The following is a 22493-nucleotide window of genomic DNA, read 5'->3' on the forward strand; positions in this document are numbered from 1 at the left end:
CCATTCGCCGAAAAAACGAGCCCTCTCTTTGTTTTGAGGACAAAAGATGACGTCATTGCGTCGGAAAATTACAGTATTTATGATTAGTTTATAAAATAAATATTTAAGAACAGAAATTACAAACTACACTGTAGATACTAGCAGTAAACTACAGACTTTATTGCTCAATCACACTATAACGCTTTTAGATTTATATCCATTTCTTTTTCCGAGGGTTCAAGTGTGTTTAAACTGTCTTTGAGTTCATTTTTGTACACTTTACATAAGCTTTACATAAACCAACACTCATCATTTAAAGGCTTGTCCTTGTTGCAGCACAGGCTCTGATCAGATGAACCCCCGTCTGACGTCTGCGGGTCGGTATCTGACGATCCGTGGTCGTCCGTCGTGGGTCGGGGGGAGGCCGATGGGGTCGTAGCGGGGCCGAGGCAGCAGGTTGTGGGGGAGGTTCGGTGTTTGGTCATAGTCGCCCCCGATGATCCCGGGCACAGGAGGAAAGAGTGGAGGGCGCACGCAGCCGAAGATGTCTCGTGGGTTTTGAAGGTCGGCCGGTAAGAAGTGACGAGCGTCATGCTGACGTTCACTGCGGACTTTATAAAACCTTTTGTAAAGCTGCAAAAATAAAGACAGTGTTTGAATATGTCAGAGACGCGATCACATGCAGGATTAATAGTAAACCTGAATTATAACCCATGTCATTTATTAAATAATAATATGTGCTACAGTTAAAACACTAAATGGTATTAAATTAAACAGCTGTTTCTCACATTTTGAACCTTTAAAACAAGCAATCTGAAAACACAAGCATAAAAAGCTCCTTCATAACAGAACCACAGCTCATTTGCTTATTCAACTCATGTTGATGTGTGATTCTCACCTCCATCCAGTCTGTGTCTCGGGATCTGCTGGAATCTGGAACAGAGTTGATCCAGAAGAACACAGATCATTGTTTAAAGAACTGGGAGACGCTTTCTTTGCCGTGTGTGTGCTGTGGACTCACCGCTGAAGTCTCTGCGGAACAGGTGTCGCCACAGCGTGGAGTCTGCCGTAGCCACGTTGAAGCGCCTGCAGACCGACGACAGTCTGACCACAGAGCGAACGTCCAGCAGCCGGAGGACCCGCAGGAGGAGCTCCGGGGGAAGAGCAGCCAGACCAAACGCCACTGGCAGAGCCATCGCTGAAAACACCAGAGACAGCGGCCTCAGAACTGAACGGAACCGCTACCAGATTTGTTCTATAGCCTGGATCCAGAAGCCTTAGTGTTTTAAGCTACAGCTTGATGCTTAGAAGCACCTCAGGCTCTGGTTTCAGGCGGTGCGTACCTTCCCGAGCAGAGGCGATCAGCGGATACGCCAGCTGGTCTTTGAAGATACGCGACAGTTTCCTTAGATCTTTGAAGGCCGCAGCTGCACTTTCTCCTAAAGAACAGACATGTAAATTTAATTTACAGAAACTCTGAAGCCTGGTGGCAACACGTTAACCAGTCGGAGTCGCACCTGCCCACTCATTGGTCACGTAGCTGGCTGGACTCAGACACAGCTTACGAATGGTGTCGACTGTTTGGTTCACCTTCAGAGTCGCTGCAGGTCAGAAGATTCAAATGGCAAAAAAAATCCCATCAGCTTTAAAATTGAATATCACCATTAGTAAAATGAAACTGCTGAGCCCAGCAATGAACTATTAAAGTTTAAAACCTTTTGAAAAAGAGTGTGGGTGAACTCACCGTTAACCACGAGTACAGCTCCCATACACACAGCCACCACCATGGCCAGGCTGTTCTCACACAGGGGGTGTGTGTACTGCAGTTTGTAGACTCCACCTGCCGACCTCCACCCGGCAGGCATCTCACTGGGCTTCAGCTCATGACCCTGAACACACAAAGTGAGGTTCAACACAGTCGCTGCAGCCCTGGTAATCCTGATGAAGGACGGCAGTGCGATTTGGTACTGTACAGCGGGCCCTGGAGTCTCACCTGAGGAACGAATCCAGTTTCCAGCATCAAGAGGTTTGCTGCCACCACGATTGAGTCGCTGGGACTGGTGGTGTGAGCTGTGCTGTAGAGGAGCTCCAGAGACAGAGGAGCCTGACCCTCCTCTGCCTCGCTACACAGCATCGGCTCCCATTTTGGGACTGAGGGTTCGTAGTCCAGCATCAGGTCTGACTCCTTGGGCTCTGTGAGAGCTGCTGAGCTGTTGCTGCTTGGCTGCTTAACACAGACAATGCAACAACAATCAGTGTGAATGGAAACAGAATTTGTCCCTGTAATGCTTAACTACTTGATTAGCCCAGATGTAATTAAATGTAGACTGTAGCCTTTGTTTCAAGGGTTTTATAATTTTACCTGTCAGCACACCATGGCACAGATCTAGTACTGACCTGGCTGGAGGCCACAGCGGCCGTCAGCTGTGTCTGCAGCTGTTGCCTCCGGTGGGTGGAGCTGCTGCTGCTCCCGGCTGTCGTGTGGCTGGAGCTACTGGAGGGGTTAGAGGAGCTCGAAGAGGGCGCAGCGTCGGCAGCAGATTCAGGCAGCACAACAAAAATGAGATCCCCCGAGACGATGCCACATGACGACAAAGTCTGATCGGTGTCTGGCAGAAGCTCTGAGCCGTTCAGAGACAGACTGAACTCTGTGTCTGCGCTAAAAGACAAACACAAAAACGTGTTATTTCTGCTCTAAGTTAATTGTTACACAACTTTAATTGTTATGTTGCTCTCGGCTACATGACACAACATAAAACATATAACATATTCATCAACAGAAAATATTGTGACAGTTTGGTCTTGTCTTATCCTGTAAGGACCCAGCCCATTTCTAAATTAAAGCAAAAAATCTGTGGGATATGAACCAACAACATGGTGCAAACCAACACAGGTCTTCTCTATTTGCTCACTGCGGATCAGTGTCTGACCTGAATCCATGAGAAGACAAGACCGTCTGTCTGATGTGATCGCGGAGCTCCCTCAGGCTCGGTACTTCTCCTGGTAGCTCCACGCGGCTCGTCTGCCTCTTGATTCGAATCAGTAACTTCATGCTGAGGACGACACATGATCATGTTATTAATACGAAGCCAAGCTTCGTCTCACACGGATCATATTAAACTGGCATTATAGCTTGAAGGCAATGACGGAATTAACCTTGAGCAGCTTTGAGCCTTTATTGTATCTTTAATCAGACACACTTAAATATAATAATAATAATAATAATAATAATAATAATAATAATAATAATAATAATAATAATAATAATAATAATAAGTGGTCTAAAACGTTTTTTCAGTTGACAAACACGTCAGTAATTATATAGAAGAACGTTCAACGTTTATGTTCTACGAGTCGTTGTGGTTGTTGGTCTCACGCAATTCGTCTTACACAGCTTAAATGTTTTCACACAGGACAATAAAACCAGCAAATCAAGCAACAAATCGCGTGATATAAACCGCAGCTGAACTCCGTTATGTTTTGGTTCCGCTTTCGTTTCTTAGCTTTAGCTAAAGTTGTCGGTCCCGGTGACAGCGGCTGAGGTCGACCAGCGTCCGCTGAAGTTGGTGGGTTAAACTGCCTCTAAACCAAAGCAAAACAACTTACACGTTGAACGTAGGCGGTGATATTCAGAAAGATTCTGAATGTAAACACAGACCAGGAGGTGACGGGGCAACTCACGCCTCCGCTTCGTCTTCTTCCTAGTTTTTGGCGGTTGTCAAATGTCAATATGGTTCGTTACCGCCGCCAAGCGGTGGACAATGGACAGATCAGCAACACAAACAGCAACACAAAATTAGCTTTTTATCCTCCCCGTCAAACTCCACGAATTATGAATTGGCAAGACACATTATGCTATTACAAACTTAGTTGATTAAGCATATGTTACGGTTTTTTTCTGTCTTTTCCTTATTGTTTTATTTAGAGTCCTGGTTCACTGTCCACCAGTTGGTGGCGGTAGTGCGCCATTTTGTCGTTTACAACTGCCAATAAAAACGAGGACGAAGTAGAAGAAGACTTGGCCACTGAAACGTAGCGTCAAGTTGATCGAGTTGCATATTTGTGGTCAGGAAAATGAGCCGAAGTTATAACGATGAGCTGCAGTACCTAGAAAAACTCAACAGCAACAGCTGGAGGATTAAGAAGGGCTTCGTCCCAAACATGCGGGTGAGCCGTGTTAAAATCTGTTAGCTGCTAGCGTGACTAGCTAGGTAGCTTACACCCGGCACATGTCCCTGGTAGTAAGACTCTAACCAGGATACTTTGGTTTAAGTGGGGGCAGTAAAAACAAGCAACCTCATTCAAAGTCAGACCGGCTGTCACAGTAGCGCTATTAGCTTTAGCGCTAAAGCCAAAAAGTCCGATGATAACACGTCACAGTCACATAGAGCACTTCAGTTAAAGGGCCGACAATGTAAACATGTCAGTAGTTACATACGTGTCCTGAATGTTTATGACTGAGTCTATGTCACAGTAGTATAATGCTGGATTAAAATGATCCCTTATTTCATACGATGAGGTAGATCCGTTGACATTTGAGTGAATCGTTACGTAATGGGCCCAAAGTTGACTCAGATTAAATAATTTCAAATCGAAGCCTTTGGACTGACACGTGACATTTCCTCGCCAGGTGGAAGGAGTTTTCTACGTTAACGACTCCTTGGAGAAGCTGATGTTTGAGGAGCTACGTAACGCCTGCAGAGGAGGAGGTACAGTAGCCGCCACCGTTCCGCCCTCTGCCCACATTGCTGCTGGTGTTGTCATATTGTCTTATCTGACTGTGTCCTCAGGTGTCGGCGGATTCCTTCCAGCCATGAAACAGATAGGAAATGTAGCAGCGCTGCCCGGGATCATACATGTGAGGGTCCACACGAACATAAGGCAGAAGATTGTTGGTGGTCATTTTGTTTCTGAGTGGCAGGGCATGTATGTGTTCCCACTCAGAGATCCATTGGCCTCCCAGACGTCCACTCTGGATACGGATTTGCCATTGGAAACATGGCAGCCTTCGACATGGATGACCCCGATGCTGTGGTGTCTCCAGGTGTGAAGAGCTTTTTAATCTTCATTTACTTCCCAGTGTTGTTTTTTTTACCAGCAGTCGTCATAGTCATCTTTATGATTTCTCCATTTTGTGTAATAACAGGAAACCTGCCACACTTCAAGACTGATGCTTTGTGAAAAATCATCAATGGTTCTGATTATTTTGTCTGCAGGCGGTGTTGGTTTTGACATAAACTGTGGCGTCCGTTTGCTGCGTACCAATCTGGACGAGAGAGACGTCCAGCCAGTGAAGGAGCAGTTGGCCCAGTCTCTGTTCGACCACATCCCAGTGGGAGTCGGCTCCAAAGGAGTCATCCCAATGGGGGCCAAGTGAGGATCCACCTAAAGTGAAATTTGTTCACAGCACAAGTCTTCTCTGGCTGCTTCACCTGTTGACCCGTGTCCTTAGGGACCTGGAGGAGGCTCTGGAGATGGGGGTGGACTGGTCTCTGCGGGAGGGCTACGCCTGGGCTGAGGATAAGGAGCACTGTGAGGAGTATGGCAGGATGCTACAGGCCGACCCCAACAAAGTGTCCTCCAAGGCCAAGAAGAGAGGCCTGCCACAGGTGCCTGTTTACTGTGGGATAATGCAGGCAAACAAACAGTAGATGGTAACGCTAGGGTTGGCATCAGGACGACGACTCTGCTGTTCATAAGTTACCTGAAAATTACAGTGTGGCCAGTGGTGACTTACTGCCAGCATTATTTTTTTACAGCAGTTGTTAAAGAGTTGTTTGTGTCTTGAAGCTGGGGACTCTGGGAGCAGGAAACCACTACGCTGAGATCCAGGTGGTGGATGAGATCTACAATGACTATGCCGCTAAAAAGATGGGCATCGACCACAAAGGTCAGGTGTGTGTCATGATCCACAGCGGGAGCAGAGGCCTCGGACACCAGGTCGCCACAGGTAGAAGTCTCTACAAAATCTGAAATGGTTGTAACTTAGCCAGTTTCTCAGCCCTTACATGTGCGTTACTATTACTGACAGATGCTCTTGTTGCCATGGAGAAGGCCATGAAGAGGGATAAAATCACAGTAAACGATCGGCAGCTGGCCTGCGCTCGCATCACATCACAGGAAGGGCAGGACTACCTGAAAGGCATGGCTGCTGCAGGAAACTACGCCTGGGTCAACCGCTCGTCCATGACCTTCCTCACCCGACAGGTAGTCACACCTTCACTGCAGGTGAAGTTCAGTCACGTCACAAGCTTCACTCAGACTTGAATGTTCTTCATCAGGCGTTCTCCAAAGTATTTGGTACAACGCCAGACGACCTGGACATGCACGTTATCTATGACGTCTCCCACAACATCGCCAAAGTGGAGGAGCACGTGGTGGATGGCAAACAGCGGACTTTGCTCGTTCACCGCAAAGGCTCCACCCGAGCGTTCCCGCCCCACCACCCCCTCATCCCCGTGGACTACCAGGTTGGTGCTCTCCAGAGGATTCACCCCCTCATCTAGAGCAGGTTTATTGATGCTGCTGTTGTTTGTGGTTGACTGCCTAGCTCACAGGTCAGCCAGTGCTGATCGGAGGAACGATGGGAACCTGCAGCTACGTCCTCACTGGGACCGAACAAGGAATGACGGAAACATTCGGCACCACCTGTCACGGAGCGGTAATTAATGTCACATGTTTGATACCCTGAGAAAGAAGAGTTTGAGTTTACAGTGAAGCAGGGTGCTGGTTCATTGTGGTTGTGGGCGCCTGCCCACATCAAACTCTAGCTTTAGTTTGTGAAGTGGACTAAACTAAAGCCACGACTTTCCAGGGGGAAGCTGCTCACAGACCTATTGCTGCTGTTTCAGGGCCGAGCTCTGTCTCGAGCAAAGTCCCGCAGGAATTTGGACTTTCAGGACGTCCTGGACAAACTGGCTGACATGGGAATTGCCATCAGAGTGGCTTCGCCCAAACTGGTCATGGAGGAGGTGGGAAAATGTTCACATCCACTGACTAAGTCCAGTATCACAAGAGTTCATTTTAATAACGTTTTATTTGATGACTTTCCAAAAGCTTTTCATTAATGTTTAGTAACTTTAATTCCCAGTGTCTTCACCTATTTTAAAACCGTGTTTTGTTTTCAGGCTCCTGAATCGTACAAGAATGTGACAGATGTCGTTAACACGTGTCACGATGCTGGAATCAGTAAGAAAGCCATTAAACTGAGGCCGATCGCTGTGATTAAAGGCTGAAGCTGCACCACTCCACATGTAACGACACTTTACTGGCTGTTTAAACAGTCATGAACTGGAAACGTTTTGCTCACAACTTTACTTTAACGAAATGCACTTGTGTTGAAGAGCATGAAGGAGATGTCTGGCCTTAAAATGCATAAAGTCATTGATGCCAAATATCTGATTCAAATAAAGAATCGAAAAGCTCAACTGCTCCCATTTTCACATCATCTCAGCCCAAACAAACAGCTTAGCCTCTGATTTATTTTGCAGTTGCTTCCTGCTAATATTTCAAAGAATTTTGAAAGAACAATGACACCGTGCTGCATCTGACAAATATGAAGACTCGTGTAACGTCAGACGTGCTGTAAAAACGAGCTCCAAGCTGCAGCTTGGATTCATTTGGATCAACGTGCGTCCAGTGGTTCAGAGACATCTTTTAAATAGACCTTGAAGGTTTAAGAACAGCCCAGTTTTTCTAGAAACCACACGTGACATCAAAATAAATGACACAAGAAAACTTTAAATATTACTGTGTATTTGTCATCAGATCCACATCAGCAGCAGTTGGCTCATCTTGTGTTTATGGTTTTATAGATTTGAATTTCTTTGACTGGTTTTATTTTCTTGCCTGTACGTTTCACTAAAAGGAACATTCAGGCACTTTGCCTGGGTAACATAGCAAAGCACAGAGGACTGAAGGTGCAGCAGATGCACGGTGTCATCAGCAGGTCATTTCCAGCTGTCGTCAGCTGATCGTTCTTCACAGTGCTGCTCTCAGTAAAGCATTGCATAATCAAACTTCAATCATCCTGAATTGTCACAAAATGTTTTAATAAAAAAGTCATTAAGCTGCTTCTGTAAACAAATGAAATAATTCCTATGAACACGATGCCTTTTACTACAGAAGCCTTTTCCTGCCCAGCACCAAAAACTACGGACGTCACAAAGTCAAGGTTTTAAGATCCTCAAATATTCATCATCACGTCAAATACACAGAACTAGATTGAAACTTATCTGTTCATTCAGATCTACTATAATGAGATTAAATCAAAAGTAACTTATCACACGATTTACTATAATAATAAATCAATGAAATTTAATAAGGCACAAATTTGAGATTTGTATGGTTCAAAAGCCCAAACTACTAAATCTTAAAACAGAGTTTTAAATATATATAATTGGGTAAATTACTTAATAGAACATTTTTTTCCGCAACAAAAGCAGAAACTCAAACTGTCAGCAGCCAAATGATGCATTTGCTGCTGAAAACCGTCTCAAACTTTACCATAATTCTTAATCACAACATAGAACTGAGCTTTCCATTTCCACATTTAATGAGTTTCTTTTCTTTTCCTCATTCTTTGGCAGGAATAGGCTTCCATATTTAGTTTCCAGATGGGAATGAAGATAAAACAACAAAACTACACCTAGGAACTTTATTTACATTTTCACTTTATTCTCTTATTTACACATTGTTCCTCCATTTTATGTTCATTTCCATCTGAAAGTCATCGGTCATATTTCCAGGATAGACATATTCTATAGATGATCATCCAGGTGTATCATAAAGTCTGACGTAATTCTAGATAAGGAAGAAAGCTTTAACTGAAGGAAATAAAATTGTGTAGACGCAGAGTCACACTGAGCTCGGCTGCATTTTAAGCGCTTTCACTTCAAACTTAAAGATCGACCATGTTTACAACAACACATGAAAATGCCACAATAAAAAAAAAGTACTACAGTTGAGCCCTTCATGTCTGTCCATTCTGTGGCACCTACAACTCAAATCTAGCTTGTGTGAAATGTGTTTCTAATGTTAAGGTCCAACTAGAATAAAGCTCTTGTTTCACAAACCAAGAGGCGTTTGTGGTAATTACCAAAAGGTTTCCTGGATAAGTCGTGTCCTCTCCCACAGATCCGTGTTCACGCTCCCACAGTGCGCTCACATGTTCCGTCCGTGGACAGCTCGTCACGCCGGCAGCAGGAGGAACGCCTCCACTTAGACCAGGCCTGGTTATGCTGTAGCAGCTCCTTTGCTAAGTTAGTTTTTCTGTTTTGTTCTCCAGCTTTGAATGCAAACACTGTGTAGGTTCTTTTCAGTCCAGTTTTATTCCTACAGCTTCGCCCGCTGGAAAAAAGCCTGCAGGGAGAGAAGCTCATGGTTAGTCAGGAATGAACCAACCCCGACCCGTCGCTGCAGCATGAGCCACAAACATCTACACTAACCTTAATGTACGTTTTCAGGACTTTGATGTCCGGCTGCTGAAGCACATGACACAGCTCCTGTTACACGAAAACATATTAACAGTCAATAATAATTATTAGGCCTGCAACAAAACTGTTGTAGACAAATTAATATTGATGAGGTTTGCAAAACTGCCGTTTTACCTGTGAGATCTCGGGTGACACCTGAAGTGAGGGCAGATAGTCTTGCTGCAAGAACTGGATAAACTCTGGCCCCTAAAATAAATAGATGTCCATTTACTGAGTACCAAATAAAACCTGCTCATCAGGAGTTTAAAACCACTTTTACCCGTTTGAGATGAATCATTTTCAGAGTAACTACACATTCTGACAGCGTCTGAAAAAGAAAGATCAGAGCTAGTGATGAACCGTAAACCTGTGCATTTACTGTGGACTGTGGAACAGAGACTTACCAGGACTGTTTGTGCATCCGAGAGGTCAAAGGTCGGTTTAAGAGGAGCCAGGAAACATGCAGGGACGATATGTTTATAGATGAAGTCTGGGAAGCCCACCATGCCATCCTTACCCCCTGCAGAGTGGATCAGAGCTTCATCAGAACAGAACAGAACCGAGCAGGTCAGAAAACACCCAGTTGGATTTACTGTAAACTCCTCACCCCACAGCTCGACCAGCTTTGACAGGATGATGAAGCAGGTTTTCTGAGCAATGGGGTCTGGAAAATCCACGGCCCCTTGGATGATGGTGAACACGACTCGTTCGATGTTCTCTGCTCCTGATGACATAAAGTCTCAAACTTCAGCTCCCTAATAAACATAAAGCAGGAAGAACGAAGCCCCAGTATTAACTCACCCTGATTGGCCATCACTTCGTTCATCCCACTTCCTGCAATGGTCTGGATGAAGCTGAAGTAGCTCCTCCGCAGCATCTGCTTCTCCAGAGCCGCCGCCTGGTCGTTGTCCTCCGCCGGCCGCCCCAGCACCTCAAAGATGGCGAGCACCAGCGGCATGAAGACTTGCTGCAGGAAGGGAGACACCTGCCTCTGCATGGAAAGCACACAAACAGGTTCAGCAGCTGTGGTCCATCAGAACACTCACAACCAAGCGTTCTCCTCGTACCTTGAACTTGGCGGTGATCTGGCTGATGAGCGGAATGAACTCCTGCAGGTCTTTGGCCTCGCAGTCCTTCAGCATGTGTTCGGAGGCGGCGGGGATGAAGGGCAGCACCTCCTCCTCCATGCAGATGATCATGCGGTGCAGGAAGGAGCGGACCGAGCTGCGCAGCACCCCCCGCTGGACGGGGCAGCTCAGCGCAGGCAGGAAGGTCTGCAGACACTCTCTGTAGACCTCGGTGCAGCCGCACTGCTTCACCGTCTGCTTGTTGCTGAACGCTTTGCTGGTGCGACTACAAACAGAAGCACACGGATCAGCTGGTCGCTCCAGAGCCGCGTTTTGTCGTCACAGCTTTTTGTTGCAGAGTGAAATGAATGTGAATGAATTCCACACAGAACAATAAAAATAAAATGTTTCTTACGTAGAATACATTTCCTTGCTAGACACTTTTAGGCTGATTCCTGTTCAACTCAAGCTGCAAGAACCTGTTGTGATTGTAAAAGTCTTACATCCTCATCATCATCATCATCCTCACCTGGCGAAACCAACTGCATGACTCAGACAGTCTGCGAGGGCGGTCTGTCTTTCCTCCTCACTCTCCTGAGGCAGTTTAGCCAGCAGCAGACGGAAGGCGTCCATCAGCGGCGCCAGCAGGCTCCTCATTAGCGCCTGCTTCCTCTCGACGGGACACTCTCCATTCACGATGAGGATGCCTGCCGTCTCAAACATGAACAGCTGGTCGTCGCTGGTCAGAAGCGCCGGGAAACCGTTTTCCTAGAGGAAAGAAGACAAATTCATCATCGGTAAAATGTGATGTGAAATGTGAAAACCCTGGTTCCTGCTCAAAGATCCACAATGATGCGTACAGGAGGCGTGAGCTCCAGCAGGTCCTGGATCCTGGTCAGGATGTCCTCAATGAAGGCGTTCATATGTTTACTGTCAACAAAACACACCATCATTAAGCAACAAGATAAAATTCTTTGTTCAAATCAAGTTAATCAGGAATCAAATCTATGCTTCAATACAACATATACATATCGAAATATCAGTCGAATCATGAACCTTTCCGGTTTGGTTCTTTTTTGTTAAGGTTGTAGGATCTTGTAAAGCTGTGCATGGTTATTTTGCCCTTTATCATCCTGGACTCACTGCAGAGACTTGATGAATCTAGAGAAGAGGTAGGCCACTCTGCTGCGGACCTTCGGGCTGTTGTGTCTCAGTCCTCTTTGATCCAGAAACGCCATCTGACAGTGAACACAACACCGGGTGTCTGAGAACAACGAGCCTTTTTTGTTTTAATGTGTCCATCGTCCATCACTCACCAAAACATTCGGAATGTGTTGAGGCTCCACGATGAAGAATTTATCGTATCGAACAACCGTTTCGAAGAACTCCAGAGACACGGAGGTGTGCTGGTAGCTGCTGACGCCGCAGGAAACCAGCTGGGGATTCCAATGCAAACAGGCATCAGCAGGAGAAGGTCGCGTGCCGCTAAAGACAGAATTAAGTTCATGCACTGCGTGTGACTGACCGTCCTCATCATGTCCTGCAGGGCACTCGTCTTCGCCACATTTCCAGAGAAATGAGCCCCATGAGACGCCGGCAGGGCTTCTCCCAGCATGTACAGCAGCCGGATGGCCACCTCCACCTCCATGAACTGAGCCGACTGCCAGTTCCTGGAAGGACAGAGCAGGTGAGTCGCTGCGGAAGCGCCAACGCTGTGTGGATGCTGATCCAGGTGCCTCTTACTGCATTGTGTTGGTGAAGACCCTGCGTACAGCCTCCAGCAGCAGCTCAGGAGACACCTGAGCCAAACGATCCAGCAGCATCTTTAACTGCTTCCTGTATTCCACGAACATGGCCTCGTCCTCCCCCTGACCAACAATGACCACAGTCTGTCAGCCCAGAGCTGCGTGAGATGAACAGGGAGGTCCAGGGAACAGCCAGACTCACCTCATTGTCAAAGTTGTACTCGTCATCATAGGTCAGTTTCTTCATTACAGCGAGCATGATGGCCTGCGGTCAGACACACGCGTCACTCTTTGACTCATGCACACTGTGAAGGATGCTCGTGTCTCAGTGTCAGTCAATGACTCACCTCTATGTTTCCCTGCTGCTGCTCGGTCAGTTGAGGAAGCTTAAAAAAAAAACAAAAAAAAAAACAAAAGAGTGAAATACGTGAGGGAAGAATTCAAGCAGCTTAACTAAATGCTGAATGACTGAATCAGAACTCACCTGCTTCAGGACGTGCAGGTATTCGTAGCAGAACCCGACAATGTTGGCCGAGATGTCGTCGTCTTCGTGCACCAGCAGCTGCAGCAGCAGAGGTACCTTGGTCTCGATGGCCTGCAGCGACTCAGCAGCGTCCTTCATGTTGCCAGTTTTGGCCAGTTTTGTCCAGCTGAGCACCAGACTCTGACCCATGCCGTTCACCAGCCGGGAGAACTTGGCCAGGAAGTCCACGTCCTCTTCCTGAAGGAAGCAAAGAGCGTAAACATGCTGCTGCCTCGTCTCACATCTACACTGACTTAATGAGTCTCTGACCTTCTGAGGAATTAATAAGATGCCTATCGTTAATAAGTAGAGAATATGGTAAATATGCACAGTAACATCTGATGTAATTCGTAGTAATATACACATTTGATCCTGACGAAGGTTCCTTCCTGCTGACTCACCTGCTCCACATTAAAGAACCCAGCCGACTGCAGCACTCGGCACAGAGACTCCACCAGCTTGGTTTTATCCACTGGGTCCATTCCTTTGTTGACGATTTCAAAGAGGCAGTCACAGGCCTCCTCTCTGAGCTCCTCCACCGACATCTGACTCAGCAGCAGGTTTACAAACCTGGAGACACACAGGACTAACATTAAAGCCTTGTGCGACACTGGAATGCTGCTTCCTTCCATGACTTCCTCTACTTGAAACAACTTTGTGTTCCTGGAGACACTATGTACCAACATAATGTTTCTGTTAACATCCTGGTAAATCAAGGATATTTTAAGGCTGTACAGAGACATCTATGAAGCTTGTTTAACTTCAGCTTGGCAATGATTTTGTCTTTATATTTACGCCCATTATTAAGCCTTGTGTTGTCACTGACCGGTCGTTAGCAATGAGGCTGAGGTCAATCCAGGACACAAAGGCTCCCACCACCTCCAGACACTGACAGGTGAGCTCTGGGTGTGACTGCTGGTACGTCTGCAGGATCTGATACCAGGACTCCACCAGGCTGGGGATGCACTGCTCTCGCATGGTGTCTTTGATTAAAGTGTTTCTACGGGTCTCCTGAAGCAGAAACAGTGTGAATCTGTCAGCATCCACATTAGTTCATAACAGAATCATGTAATGAACAAATCACATTCACTGCCTGGTAACTACAGCAACAAAGCACATCCCAACTCATAAACCTGAGGACTTTTACTCTATTCTATTCTTTCATGACTTTGGTACATATTATATTATTAATTATGATGTCTTGCCTCTGGTGTGTGAAGAATGTCTCTGTCGACCACCTCAGCGTCAATGGCCATTAGTGTCCTTAGGTAGATGTCCACGCCGTGAGGATTTAGACCCACCAGAGACAGGACATCGAAGAAGAACTTGGGCCACAGAGTCAGATACTCCATGATGAAGGTGAGGGCGAACACCTGCGCCGCCTTGTTTCTGATGAAGGGCTTCTCAGGCTGAGCGTTCATGAGCTGCAGTCACAGGAGTGGGAATGATAAACCATGAGCCAACAATAAAATAAAAAATTCAGGCACCGGGACAAGGAGTTTTGTACCTGACACTGGAGCCACTTCATCAGAGTCTCTCTGACGAGCTGCTGCTGAACATCACTCAGACCAGCGTGTCTGGAACAAACACATGACGTTAGACTCACATAGAACCACCCGTATGAAACAACGGGAATCTTTTCTCTACCTGAACTTAATCTGATGCTCCAAAACCTGGAAGCAGAAAAACTTCACGTGGTCATCACTGAAACAACAAACAGAGAAATGCTGGGTCAGCAGCTGTTCCCCAGCGGGATGCTGGACTATACTGTAGGAACATTCAGCTTCCAGCTAAAGACATGAACAATCAAACTTACTTGTAGATCCCTTTAGCCAGGGCCTCTGCACACACCTCCCAAGCATCCTGAGACTCCTTGAGCTGCTCGAAGTACGCCATGGCCTAAGGGAACGCAGACAAGGTCACGTCACTGTGTTTGCATATAACGAACAGGCTCAGCAGACGTTCTAATGAAGCCTGGTCTCCATCTTACCCTCTGCCTGTAGCGGGCGTCTGCGTTTGGGTTGAGCCCCAGCAGGGCCTGCTCGTCCATGACTGCAGCGACAGACTGGCAGGCCATTCGTGGGTTAGCTTTCCTCCAGGACAGGTTTACTCCTCTCTGCTGCGCTCAGGCAGATTTCTCTCATCTGGAACAAGGGCAGACACATGTGGAGCAATCCGCCATTCTGCTGTCACAGCCGAAGGCCTTCATGCCACAGTGACAGCCACGCTTAGCTGTGAAACCTGCTCCACCGCCCGAATGCACTGAAGCTAACTGGATTTAGCAATGAGCTTCAAATCAGGTTTAAATTAAAACAACCACGGACCATGGCCTAATGCCGACACACGAGGACAACGTAAGGAACAGTCACGGTCCATCACAATGAGCAGCATAACGTGCTGAACCAGCAGCTCTGGACAAAGGCTCTGTCCTACACCAGCACCAGCTTCAAATGTGTTTAGTGACAACATTGGTGCCTAAAAAGCAACACACACAGCTGCTTAAACTCACTTTATACACAGGCAACTAAAGGCTTTAATATGCGAGTCCACCGTGAACTCACATGAAAATATAAAGAAATGTAAACAATCAAAATATATTTTCTCTTTTCTAACCAGATGATGTTTTATTCACGATCATTGTGTCTTTATACGTTGTTTTCACTTCTCGTGTGCATTAGTTTAGATTACATTTTGCAAACAAAAGGCTTTTTAGCAAGTTATTTATACTTGTTATTTCTAGTGAAGTGATTACGCGACACAAGCTGCCAGGTCTGCTCACATGATGTAACACAGTGTCAACGCCTCAGTCTGCAGTATAATGTTGTGAGTTTACATCACACGCTGAACTACACACATCGGTGGCTGAAGATCGACAAACACAGTTTGTTCAAAGTTTTTTCTGCGGCCACTCCTCGAGAAGTTGACGCCGCTACAGGCGAACGCGACTCCAGCACCAAATGACAGCCTGCCGCTAGCACGAGCTAACAGCAGTTAGCCGCACCGTTAGCCGAGCCGCCCGCCTGCTGGGCTCGTCCTGGCGCCGTGACAAACGCTAACGGGCGGTGGATGCGGGTTCCTGGTGACAGCGGTGCGGACGCGCCGGGACGAGGACGGCCAACTTTACTGGGACTGATCTCTGTCCGTCACGGCTCGGTACCGTCCAGTTACCTGCTGCTGCTGCTGGCGCCTCCTCAACGCCGCTTCTGAGGATAAACTCCGCCAACATCTCTTTACCCAACCGAGCCGACGCACGCGATTCTGCCACACTCACCTTAATACGAACTTATATCATGTGGTGCTGCTCTCACGCAGGGAAGTCGCCGCGGAGCCGCTGCGGAGGCTCCAGAATTCAGATGCACGTCGGTGGGACGAATGGAGCAGCGGTGCGGCGTGTCAGCTCGGTTAGCATCCGGGTCACGGCCCCAGGAAGCGGTTCCCTCAGCCTCGCTAACTCCAACTAACTAATCACACCGGCAGTTATGTGTCGTCTGTCGCTGTTACGGGCGTCTTATACATGATACAAATGTTGTATATTAATTGTGATGGGTGTTGTAAACGTGAAATATTAATCATTCGTTAACTACGTCACGGCGACTGAAGTTAGTTTCTGATTGGCTTCAGATACCGCTTTAGTGGCGTTCAGTCGTTCCTATTTCAAAACCATTTCACAAAACCTAGTTGGACTATATTAATAGGGGTTCAGTTGATTTGAAGATGATGTCATTGTATCTTTTTTAGTATCTTCTAATTGATTAAACATTTTCACTACCTACAAAAACGTCAGTACTTCCAAAAACGTCACATTTGAGTGGAGATCCTGAAACATTTGAAGGGTTTATTCAATTCAATTTCATTTTGTTTATATAGCGCCAAATCACATCAAGGTTAACACAACTAAACCCAACAGATCCCACATACAGCAAGTCTTTAATTACAATTTAACAGCAACAGTGGAGGCGAAAAACTCTCAGCAGAAGAAACCTCCAGCAGAACCAGGCTTGATGTCGGCCATCTGCCTTGACCGGTTGGGGTGAGGGGAGAGAGAGAGAAAAGCACAGCAACAACAAGCAACAACAGAGCACAGGCAGGATGGTTGGATCAGTCACAAAGCACTGAGTCTGATGATACCTGTAGGTGAGGACAGAGTGGGGAAGAGAGAGAGAGTGGAGGAGAAGCACAACTACTGGAGAGAAAGACACAAGGTTAGTTAAACATGGAACAATGGTGGGAGGTTATTGGATAGAAGAGATAGAAGGAAACAGAGGAGCTCGGCGTATAAATTAAAAAATGTAATATGTAATAATATGTAATGTCTTTACAAACATGTAAAGTTACTATATACTAAAAATGTTAAACTATTATATATTCTATTTATTCTATACGTTCACCTGTCAGTTCTAAATGTGGTTCTGAAAACTCTGAAAATGTGAGACGTACTTCAGGCCACATGAAGCCCCTCCCCTTTCGTCCATTTGACGTCTGGAGGCTCCGCCCTGCTGCTTCCTCTTTTACTGTGGCAGTGAGCGAGAGACACCATGAAGGCGTCCGGCACAGTACGTAAAACTCGTAATCTACCCGTTTTTTCTGTCGCTATACGATCAAAATGAACGCGTACAGCTACAAAGTCAGTTGTTCGCGGTATATATTTGGTGAGGTGTGAAAAACCCATTCCAAAAGCGGTTATTTTAGGGTAGTACTTAGCACCGCTGAAGCGGCTACAACATGGCGTCCGCGGCACCATGTGCACGACGCGGCCGTGGAAATAGGCACGAGGGACGCTCACTTCCAAGAGGACATTAGCTCCAACCTGTTGAAGAGAAACCGTTAGTAACTGATCAAAGCTGCGGCTAAAAGTGCCGGGTCGTTATTTTATAGTCATATTGCTACGTTTAGACTTGACGCTCATGCTAACGTTAGCCGCATTTAACTCGGACATTGTTTTAGGTTTAATGGTTATTATTTGCATTAATGGTAAAACTACGCTAGGAATAACTGAAACCACGGCAGATCTCTGTAAAAACAGCATATGCACTGTGACTTTGGTCGGATCATGCAGTGGTTTGGTTCCGTGCCACATTTGAGTTTCTCTTGCCTTGATCTCTGCGTTCAGTTGGTTTCCATCAGATGTAAAGACTCCATGGGTTTATTCTCATGCCGGTCCACTTCTGCCAGCTGCTTAGTTGAAGTAACAAACCAACGTGTCGTAGAATGAAGCCGGTGTTGCTCTGTACGACTACACACTTCATGTAATCATCTCTGTAGTTCACATCGTCCTATTTGATCTTAAATCTTAACCCGCTTCAAGAGTTGAGCTGCTGTGATAAGTTCGTTCTGATGAAGTGAAATAGTTAAATCTTTATTTCTTTAAACAAACTATATTAATGATTTCTTGCTCACAGAAATGAAATGAGCCATTAACTGGAACGTTGGTACAAATGTAAATGACTGTTATGCACTTGATGCATCGTTTCCTTGCTCTGCTAGATAGATTTGTGGCTGTAACAGACTTGCACCCAAACCCAAAGGTCATGTCAACGCTGTGGTGTGACTGAGTCTGGTGTGCAAACAAAAAACTGGTCCTTGTCGCCTTTCTCTGATGCTGATGTGCCTTTGAAAGTGAATTCAAGGTTCAACAAATGACACATTTGTGTTCCTCTGTACATTCACTTCTTTGCTGCACGTGTCCTAACAGCTGTTTTCTCTGCTTGCAGCTTAGGGAGTACAAAGTTATTGGGCGCCTGCTGCCCTCTGCCAAGACCCCTGCCCCTCCTTTGTATCGGATGAGGATCTTTGCCCCTAACCATGTCGTGGCCAAGTCCCGCTTCTGGTACTTCGTCTCCCAGTTGAGGAAGATGAAGAAGGCCTCCGGAGAGATTGTCTACTGTGGCCTGGTGCGTCCCTGATCCCCACAGAACTGACAGACTGCATGTCGTCATATAGGCTAGAACAGTTTTACAGAACACAAGTGTTCTCAACTGTTCTGTTTTGCTCATGTTAGGTGTATGTCATAAGTAATGTCCACAGCAGAATTTATTCAAACATTTGGTTCTTTGGTTGTCACATTTTCATTCAGTTTTATTTGTAGCAGTGATTATTATGGTCACTACTTCTCATAATGCAGAAATGCTAAAATCAGTCTTTCTTGATGAGTATTGAAGTAATGACCTGTTACTGATGTCAAACTGATTCTAGGTCTTTGAGAAGACCCCTCTGAAGGTGAAGAACTTCGGCATCTGGCTGCGCTACGACTCTCGCAGCGGCACCCACAACATGTACAGAGAGTACAGGGACCTGACCACCTCTGGAGCTGTCACCCAGTGCTGTGAGTAGCCACTACATGACAGCAGCTGAGACTGAAACAGATCGTGTAGGTTACATACATACTGACACCACATAGGAGGCAGTGGCAAAGTCTGTCAGTAAGAACATCTGTTATGAGGTTCAGTCAACATGATACTGAAAAGATGTGTAAGAGCTGCATTGAATGTGCTGAATCTGGAGCCTCATTAGAATCTGTGGTTTTCTGGATTTTACACTCGTAATGTCCAAAAACAGCTTTTCAATCATTCAGTGGATGAAGCTGTGATGCAGATCTTGGTTTGAAGCAGAATCGGATCAAAACAAACTCTGCTCTGGTAGAGTATTATTCTAAATGACTCCCAACAGTAAGTGATTTAAACCTCCATGTAACATACTGTATTAAAGAGGGGTCACTTGTTCAGGTGTGGAGTTAATGGACACTTCAGGGTGTAGGTAATCTGAGACACACTGAAAGCCCCAAACTAAAAAAGTCAGAACTGATCTGTAGTTCCCTCGCAAGGTGAAACAAAGTAGCTGTTGAAGCCAAGCCTGCTGTTTTGTTTTTTTGCATAGATGACTCGTTAATTTCTGATTGTACAATAGATGTGGAAAGTGTTTGAAAACCAGAATTTACACGTGCTGTTTGATTTGAGTTCTTTAAAAATCACAATTCATGCTGTTGTCCTGTTACAGAAGCCCAAAACTACGCAGCTTCTGTTTGCGGTGAACTGGGCTGGTTGGTGCAGCTTAAAGTCAAACATGTTAGGTTTTTGTTGTTTAGTTGTGTTCACTTGAAGCTTGAAATCAGCTGCTGCTGCTTGTTGATTAGTTACTAGTCAGATCAGAGCTGGTTAAAAGTCAGATGAATGATTTTGTACGAATCAGAATCAGATGTTTGACTCATCACTCTTCATCTACACCCTCTTTTCACTGATTGATTTGGATGAAACCTAAAATGAATGTGTCTTCCAGATCGTGACATGGGAGCTCGCCACCGTGCTCGCGCCCACTCCATCCAGATCATGAAGGTGCAGGTCATCCCAGCCAGCAAGTGTCGCAGACCTGCCATCAAGCAGTTCCATGTAAGCAGCTCACACACAGCTCCAGCTTTAGAACACACAGATAAAAAAGGTGGTTGGTTTCCATTAGATGTAAAGAGGCCATGGGTTTTTTTTTTCATACCTGATCCACTTCATCCACCAAACGTGTCGTAAAACAAAGCCGTTGCTGCTCTGTACGACTACACACCATGTAATCATGTTTGTACACTTTACATCGACCTATTTGATCTTAAATCCTAACCCGCTTCAGTTGAGCTGCTGTGATAAGTTACTCCTGCTGAAGTTAAATAGTTAAGTCTTTTTATTTTTTTAAATGAACTATATATTTCTTGCGCACACAGAAATGAAATGAGCTTTTTACTGGAACAATGGTACAAATGTAAATGACGTTTAGGCACTTGAAGCATCGCCTTCTTGCTCTGCTACAGATAAATAGTCCGTCAAAGTCCAGGCTCATTCTAAATTAAGAGTTAAATAGATTTTAATCTGTTAATTGTGGCTGTAACAGACTTGCACCCAAACCCAAAGGTCATGTCAACTCCGTGGTGTGACTGAGTCTGGTGTGCAAACAGAAAACTGGTCCTTGTCGCCTTTCTCTGATGCTGATGTGCCTTTGAAAGTGAATTCAAGGTTCAACAAATGACACATTTCTGTTCCTCTGTACGTTCACTGCTTTGCTGCACTCGTCTTGACGTAGACAAAGAGTCTGTCCTCATCCAGCAGCGCTGTTTGCTTCTGTTTGGTCTGTGTGAAGCTGACCGTTTCCTTTCGTCTCCACCTGCAGGACTCCAAGATCAAGTTCCCGCTGCCTCACAGGGTCCTGCGTTGCCAGCACAAACCCCGCTTCACCACCAAGAGACCAAACACCTTCTTCTAAACAGTTTTTTCATTTTGTGCGGGAAATAATAAAAACTATAGAATGGAAAAAGTTTGTCTCTGCTTGAGGTTGTGTGATGCTGCTTTTTAACAGGAAATACGAAATGTACTGTAGAGGAGTTCCTCCCAGTCCTATATTAAATGTTTCTGCTGTAGGCAGAGATTGAAACCAGCACTGAAGTCCAGAAGAAGTGGGTGCTAGATCTACTCTGATTTTGATATATTTGATATTTTTTTCACTTTAGAATCAATTAATGAGCCAACCAAATAAAAACTGATTATTGGCTCAGTGTGAAGGCACATTAGTGTTAAACATGTTCAGGAACACATCCGTCACTTTCTATAATCCAAACAAGGTGGTTGTAGATGCTACTTGGCCTTTTTAAGGATGTTCAGATTGTAGGCACTCAAATACCTGGGTCTTCACCCAAACAATAAACAGGACTGGTCAAACCACACACTGTACAAGAAGGACCTTTTTATGAATGGAATTCAATTTTATTTATATAGCACCAAATCACAAGGTTATCTCAATGCACTTTACAAGGAAATGTTTAAGGCCTTACACCCCTAAACCCAACAAATCCCCCATACAAGTCTTTAATTACAATTTAACAGCAACAGTGGAGAGGAAAAGCCCCCTCTCTAGCAAGGAAGAAACCTCCAGCAGAACCAGGCTTGATGTTGACTGCCATCTGCCTTGACCAATTGGGGTGAGGGGAGAGAGAGAAGAGCACAGGCAGGATAGTTGGACCAGAGACTGGACTGGACACAGGCAGGATGGTTGGACTGGGCACAGGGTTGGGCAGAAATCCGGCTCTGTCCTGGGCAGCACACTGGAGTCCATGGAGGAGGTGGCGGACAGGAGAATGTGGCTAAACTAACATCCATCATAGAGAACCCCTGCACCACTGTAGAGGCTCTGAGCAGCTCCATCAGCACCAGACTGTTACACTCACAGTGCAGGAAGGATAGCTACTGCAGGTAATTTCTCCCCACAGACATCAGACTGGACAATACATCACTGCAGAGACACACAGTGTGTAGTTTGTATTGTGCAATAGCTCAAATCTCCATCATTCCTCTGTCACCTGTTATCATTTACCACCGTAAATATGTAAAACATGCAGAGATAATATTCTTATTTTCATTCTCATTTTCTCATAAGTTTACTTAATACCTTGTTTTGCACTAACTAACACTAATGTTGTTTCTTTCTTTATTCTGCCTTGTAACACTGCTGCTGCAAACACGATTCTGTCCCATCCTTAATACTAAAACACCGACCTCTGCCTGGACCGCTGCTGTGCCACAGTGTGTCCACACGATGGCACCGTTCACAAAGAAATGAAGCGTTCAGGCTCTGGGCTTCACGCCTACTTCACGTCACCGTCATGTTTGTCGTAACATCATGTCTCTGCTGTGGTCTTGTGTTATTGTGACGCTTCATGCAGTTCAGTATCAGATCG

At 45.8% G+C, this 22493-nt stretch overlaps 4 protein-coding genes and 2 non-coding genes across 11 annotated transcripts; 4 read left to right on the top strand and 2 right to left on the bottom strand.

Annotated features, from left to right (window-relative positions):
- Window positions 1-135: 135 nt before the first annotated feature.
- Window positions 136-3743, bottom strand: fbxo7 (F-box protein 7). Of its 5 annotated transcripts, none has more exons than XM_029162939.3 (10): window positions 3586-3743; window positions 2910-3032; window positions 2377-2638; window positions 1973-2206; window positions 1724-1868; window positions 1497-1580; window positions 1323-1418; window positions 1001-1177; window positions 878-912; window positions 136-612 (listed from the first exon to the last, which is right to left on the bottom strand). In XM_029162939.3, exons 2-10 carry the CDS (start codon window positions 3029-3031, stop codon window positions 328-330), a joined length of 1440 nt encoding a protein of 479 aa, XP_029018772.1. In that variant the 5' UTR covers window position 3032; window positions 3586-3743; the 3' UTR covers window positions 136-327. The 5 variants fall into 5 exon arrangements, with proteins under 5 accessions (XP_029018772.1, XP_029018777.1, XP_029018775.1 ...); XM_029162944.3 differs by having other exon boundaries at window positions 2377-2633; window positions 3586-3608; XM_029162942.3 differs by lacking the exon at window positions 3586-3743 and adding an exon at window positions 3438-3548.
- On the top strand, window positions 3405-7406 carry rtcb (RNA 2',3'-cyclic phosphate and 5'-OH ligase). Of its 2 annotated transcripts, XM_029162935.3 has the most exons (13): window positions 3405-3545; window positions 3905-4146; window positions 4610-4688; window positions 4770-4837; window positions 4924-5023; window positions 5196-5352; window positions 5432-5588; window positions 5770-5929; window positions 6011-6186; window positions 6261-6449; window positions 6530-6640; window positions 6831-6950; window positions 7107-7406. In XM_029162935.3, the coding sequence occupies exons 2-13, from the start codon at window positions 4054-4056 to the stop codon at window positions 7212-7214; spliced, it is 1518 nt and encodes a 505-aa protein (XP_029018768.1). In that variant the 5' UTR covers window positions 3405-3545; window positions 3905-4053; the 3' UTR covers window positions 7215-7406. The 2 variants fall into 2 exon arrangements, with proteins under 2 accessions (XP_029018768.1, XP_040928418.1); XM_041072484.2 differs by lacking the exon at window positions 3905-4146 and having other exon boundaries at window positions 3409-3545.
- A 311-nt stretch (window positions 7407-7717) lies between these two features.
- xpot (exportin, tRNA (nuclear export receptor for tRNAs)) lies at window positions 7718-16332 on the bottom strand. The gene is made up of 25 exons (XM_029162883.3): window positions 16059-16332; window positions 14778-14931; window positions 14604-14686; window positions 14435-14491; window positions 14295-14364; window positions 13993-14211; window positions 13614-13798; window positions 13189-13357; window positions 12749-12985; window positions 12612-12650; window positions 12467-12529; window positions 12263-12387; window positions 12045-12189; window positions 11836-11955; window positions 11663-11757; window positions 11380-11449; window positions 11049-11287; window positions 10520-10805; window positions 10254-10443; window positions 10060-10176; window positions 9857-9972; window positions 9733-9780; window positions 9588-9659; window positions 9426-9482; window positions 7718-9339 (listed from the first exon to the last, which is right to left on the bottom strand). The coding sequence occupies exons 2-25, from the start codon at window positions 14862-14864 to the stop codon at window positions 9313-9315; spliced, it is 2916 nt and encodes a 971-aa protein (XP_029018716.1). The 5' UTR covers window positions 14865-14931; window positions 16059-16332; the 3' UTR covers window positions 7718-9312.
- An 873-nt stretch (window positions 16333-17205) lies between these two features.
- Window positions 17206-21076, top strand: rpl18a (ribosomal protein L18a). Its single transcript, XM_029163005.3, has 5 exons — window positions 17206-17340; window positions 18499-18678; window positions 18980-19109; window positions 20060-20169; window positions 20933-21076. Exons 1-5 carry the CDS (start codon window positions 17323-17325, stop codon window positions 21023-21025), a joined length of 531 nt encoding a protein of 176 aa, XP_029018838.1. The 5' UTR covers window positions 17206-17322; the 3' UTR covers window positions 21026-21076.
- Window positions 18294-18425, top strand: LOC114863310 (small nucleolar RNA SNORA68). The gene has a single exon (XR_003787150.1). It is a non-coding gene; the product is annotated as a small nucleolar RNA SNORA68 (small nucleolar RNA).
- LOC114863309 (small nucleolar RNA SNORA68) lies at window positions 20658-20789 on the top strand. The gene has a single exon (XR_003787149.1). It is a non-coding gene; the product is annotated as a small nucleolar RNA SNORA68 (small nucleolar RNA).
- Window positions 21077-22493: the final 1417 nt, after the last annotated feature.

The sequence above is a fragment of the Betta splendens genome, chromosome 9 (genome assembly GCF_900634795.4).
Source record: "Betta splendens chromosome 9, fBetSpl5.4, whole genome shotgun sequence".
Taxonomy (NCBI): Eukaryota; Metazoa; Chordata; class Actinopteri; order Anabantiformes; family Osphronemidae; genus Betta; species Betta splendens.

Excerpts from the sequence above, each read along its gene's own strand:
- fbxo7 (XM_029162939.3), bottom strand. The coding sequence starts at position 3,031 with ATGAAGTTACTGATTCGAATCAAGAGGCAGACGAGCCGCGTGGAGCTA. Across the intron at positions 1,581-1,723 it reads AGCTGTACTCGTGGTTAACG|CGACTCTGAAGGTGAACCAA; the intron begins GTGAGTTCACCC and ends TCTGACCTGCAG. Across the intron at positions 613-877 it reads GAGACACAGACTGGATGGAG|CTTTACAAAAGGTTTTATAA; the intron begins GTGAGAATCACA and ends TTATTTTTGCAG.
- rtcb (XM_029162935.3), top strand. The coding sequence starts at position 4,054 with ATGAGCCGAAGTTATAACGATGAGCTGCAGTACCTAGAAAAACTCAAC. Across the intron at positions 4,838-4,923 it reads CGCTGCCCGGGATCATACAT|AGATCCATTGGCCTCCCAGA; the intron begins GTGAGGGTCCAC and ends GTTCCCACTCAG. Across the intron at positions 5,930-6,010 it reads CGGACACCAGGTCGCCACAG|ATGCTCTTGTTGCCATGGAG; the intron begins GTAGAAGTCTCT and ends TATTACTGACAG.
- xpot (XM_029162883.3), bottom strand. The coding sequence starts at position 14,864 with ATGGCCTGCCAGTCTGTCGCTGCAGTCATGGACGAGCAGGCCCTGCTG. Across the intron at positions 11,288-11,379 it reads TGCTGGAGCTCACGCCTCCT|GAAAACGGTTTCCCGGCGCT; the intron begins GTACGCATCATT and ends TCTTTCCTCTAG. Across the intron at positions 9,483-9,587 it reads TGTCACCCGAGATCTCACAG|GAGCTGTGTCATGTGCTTCA; the intron begins GTAAAACGGCAG and ends TTCGTGTAACAG.
- rpl18a (XM_029163005.3), top strand. Across the intron at positions 18,679-18,979 it reads AGATTGTCTACTGTGGCCTG|GTCTTTGAGAAGACCCCTCT; the intron begins GTGCGTCCCTGA and ends AACTGATTCTAG. Across the intron at positions 20,170-20,932 it reads CTGCCATCAAGCAGTTCCAT|GACTCCAAGATCAAGTTCCC; the intron begins GTAAGCAGCTCA and ends CTCCACCTGCAG.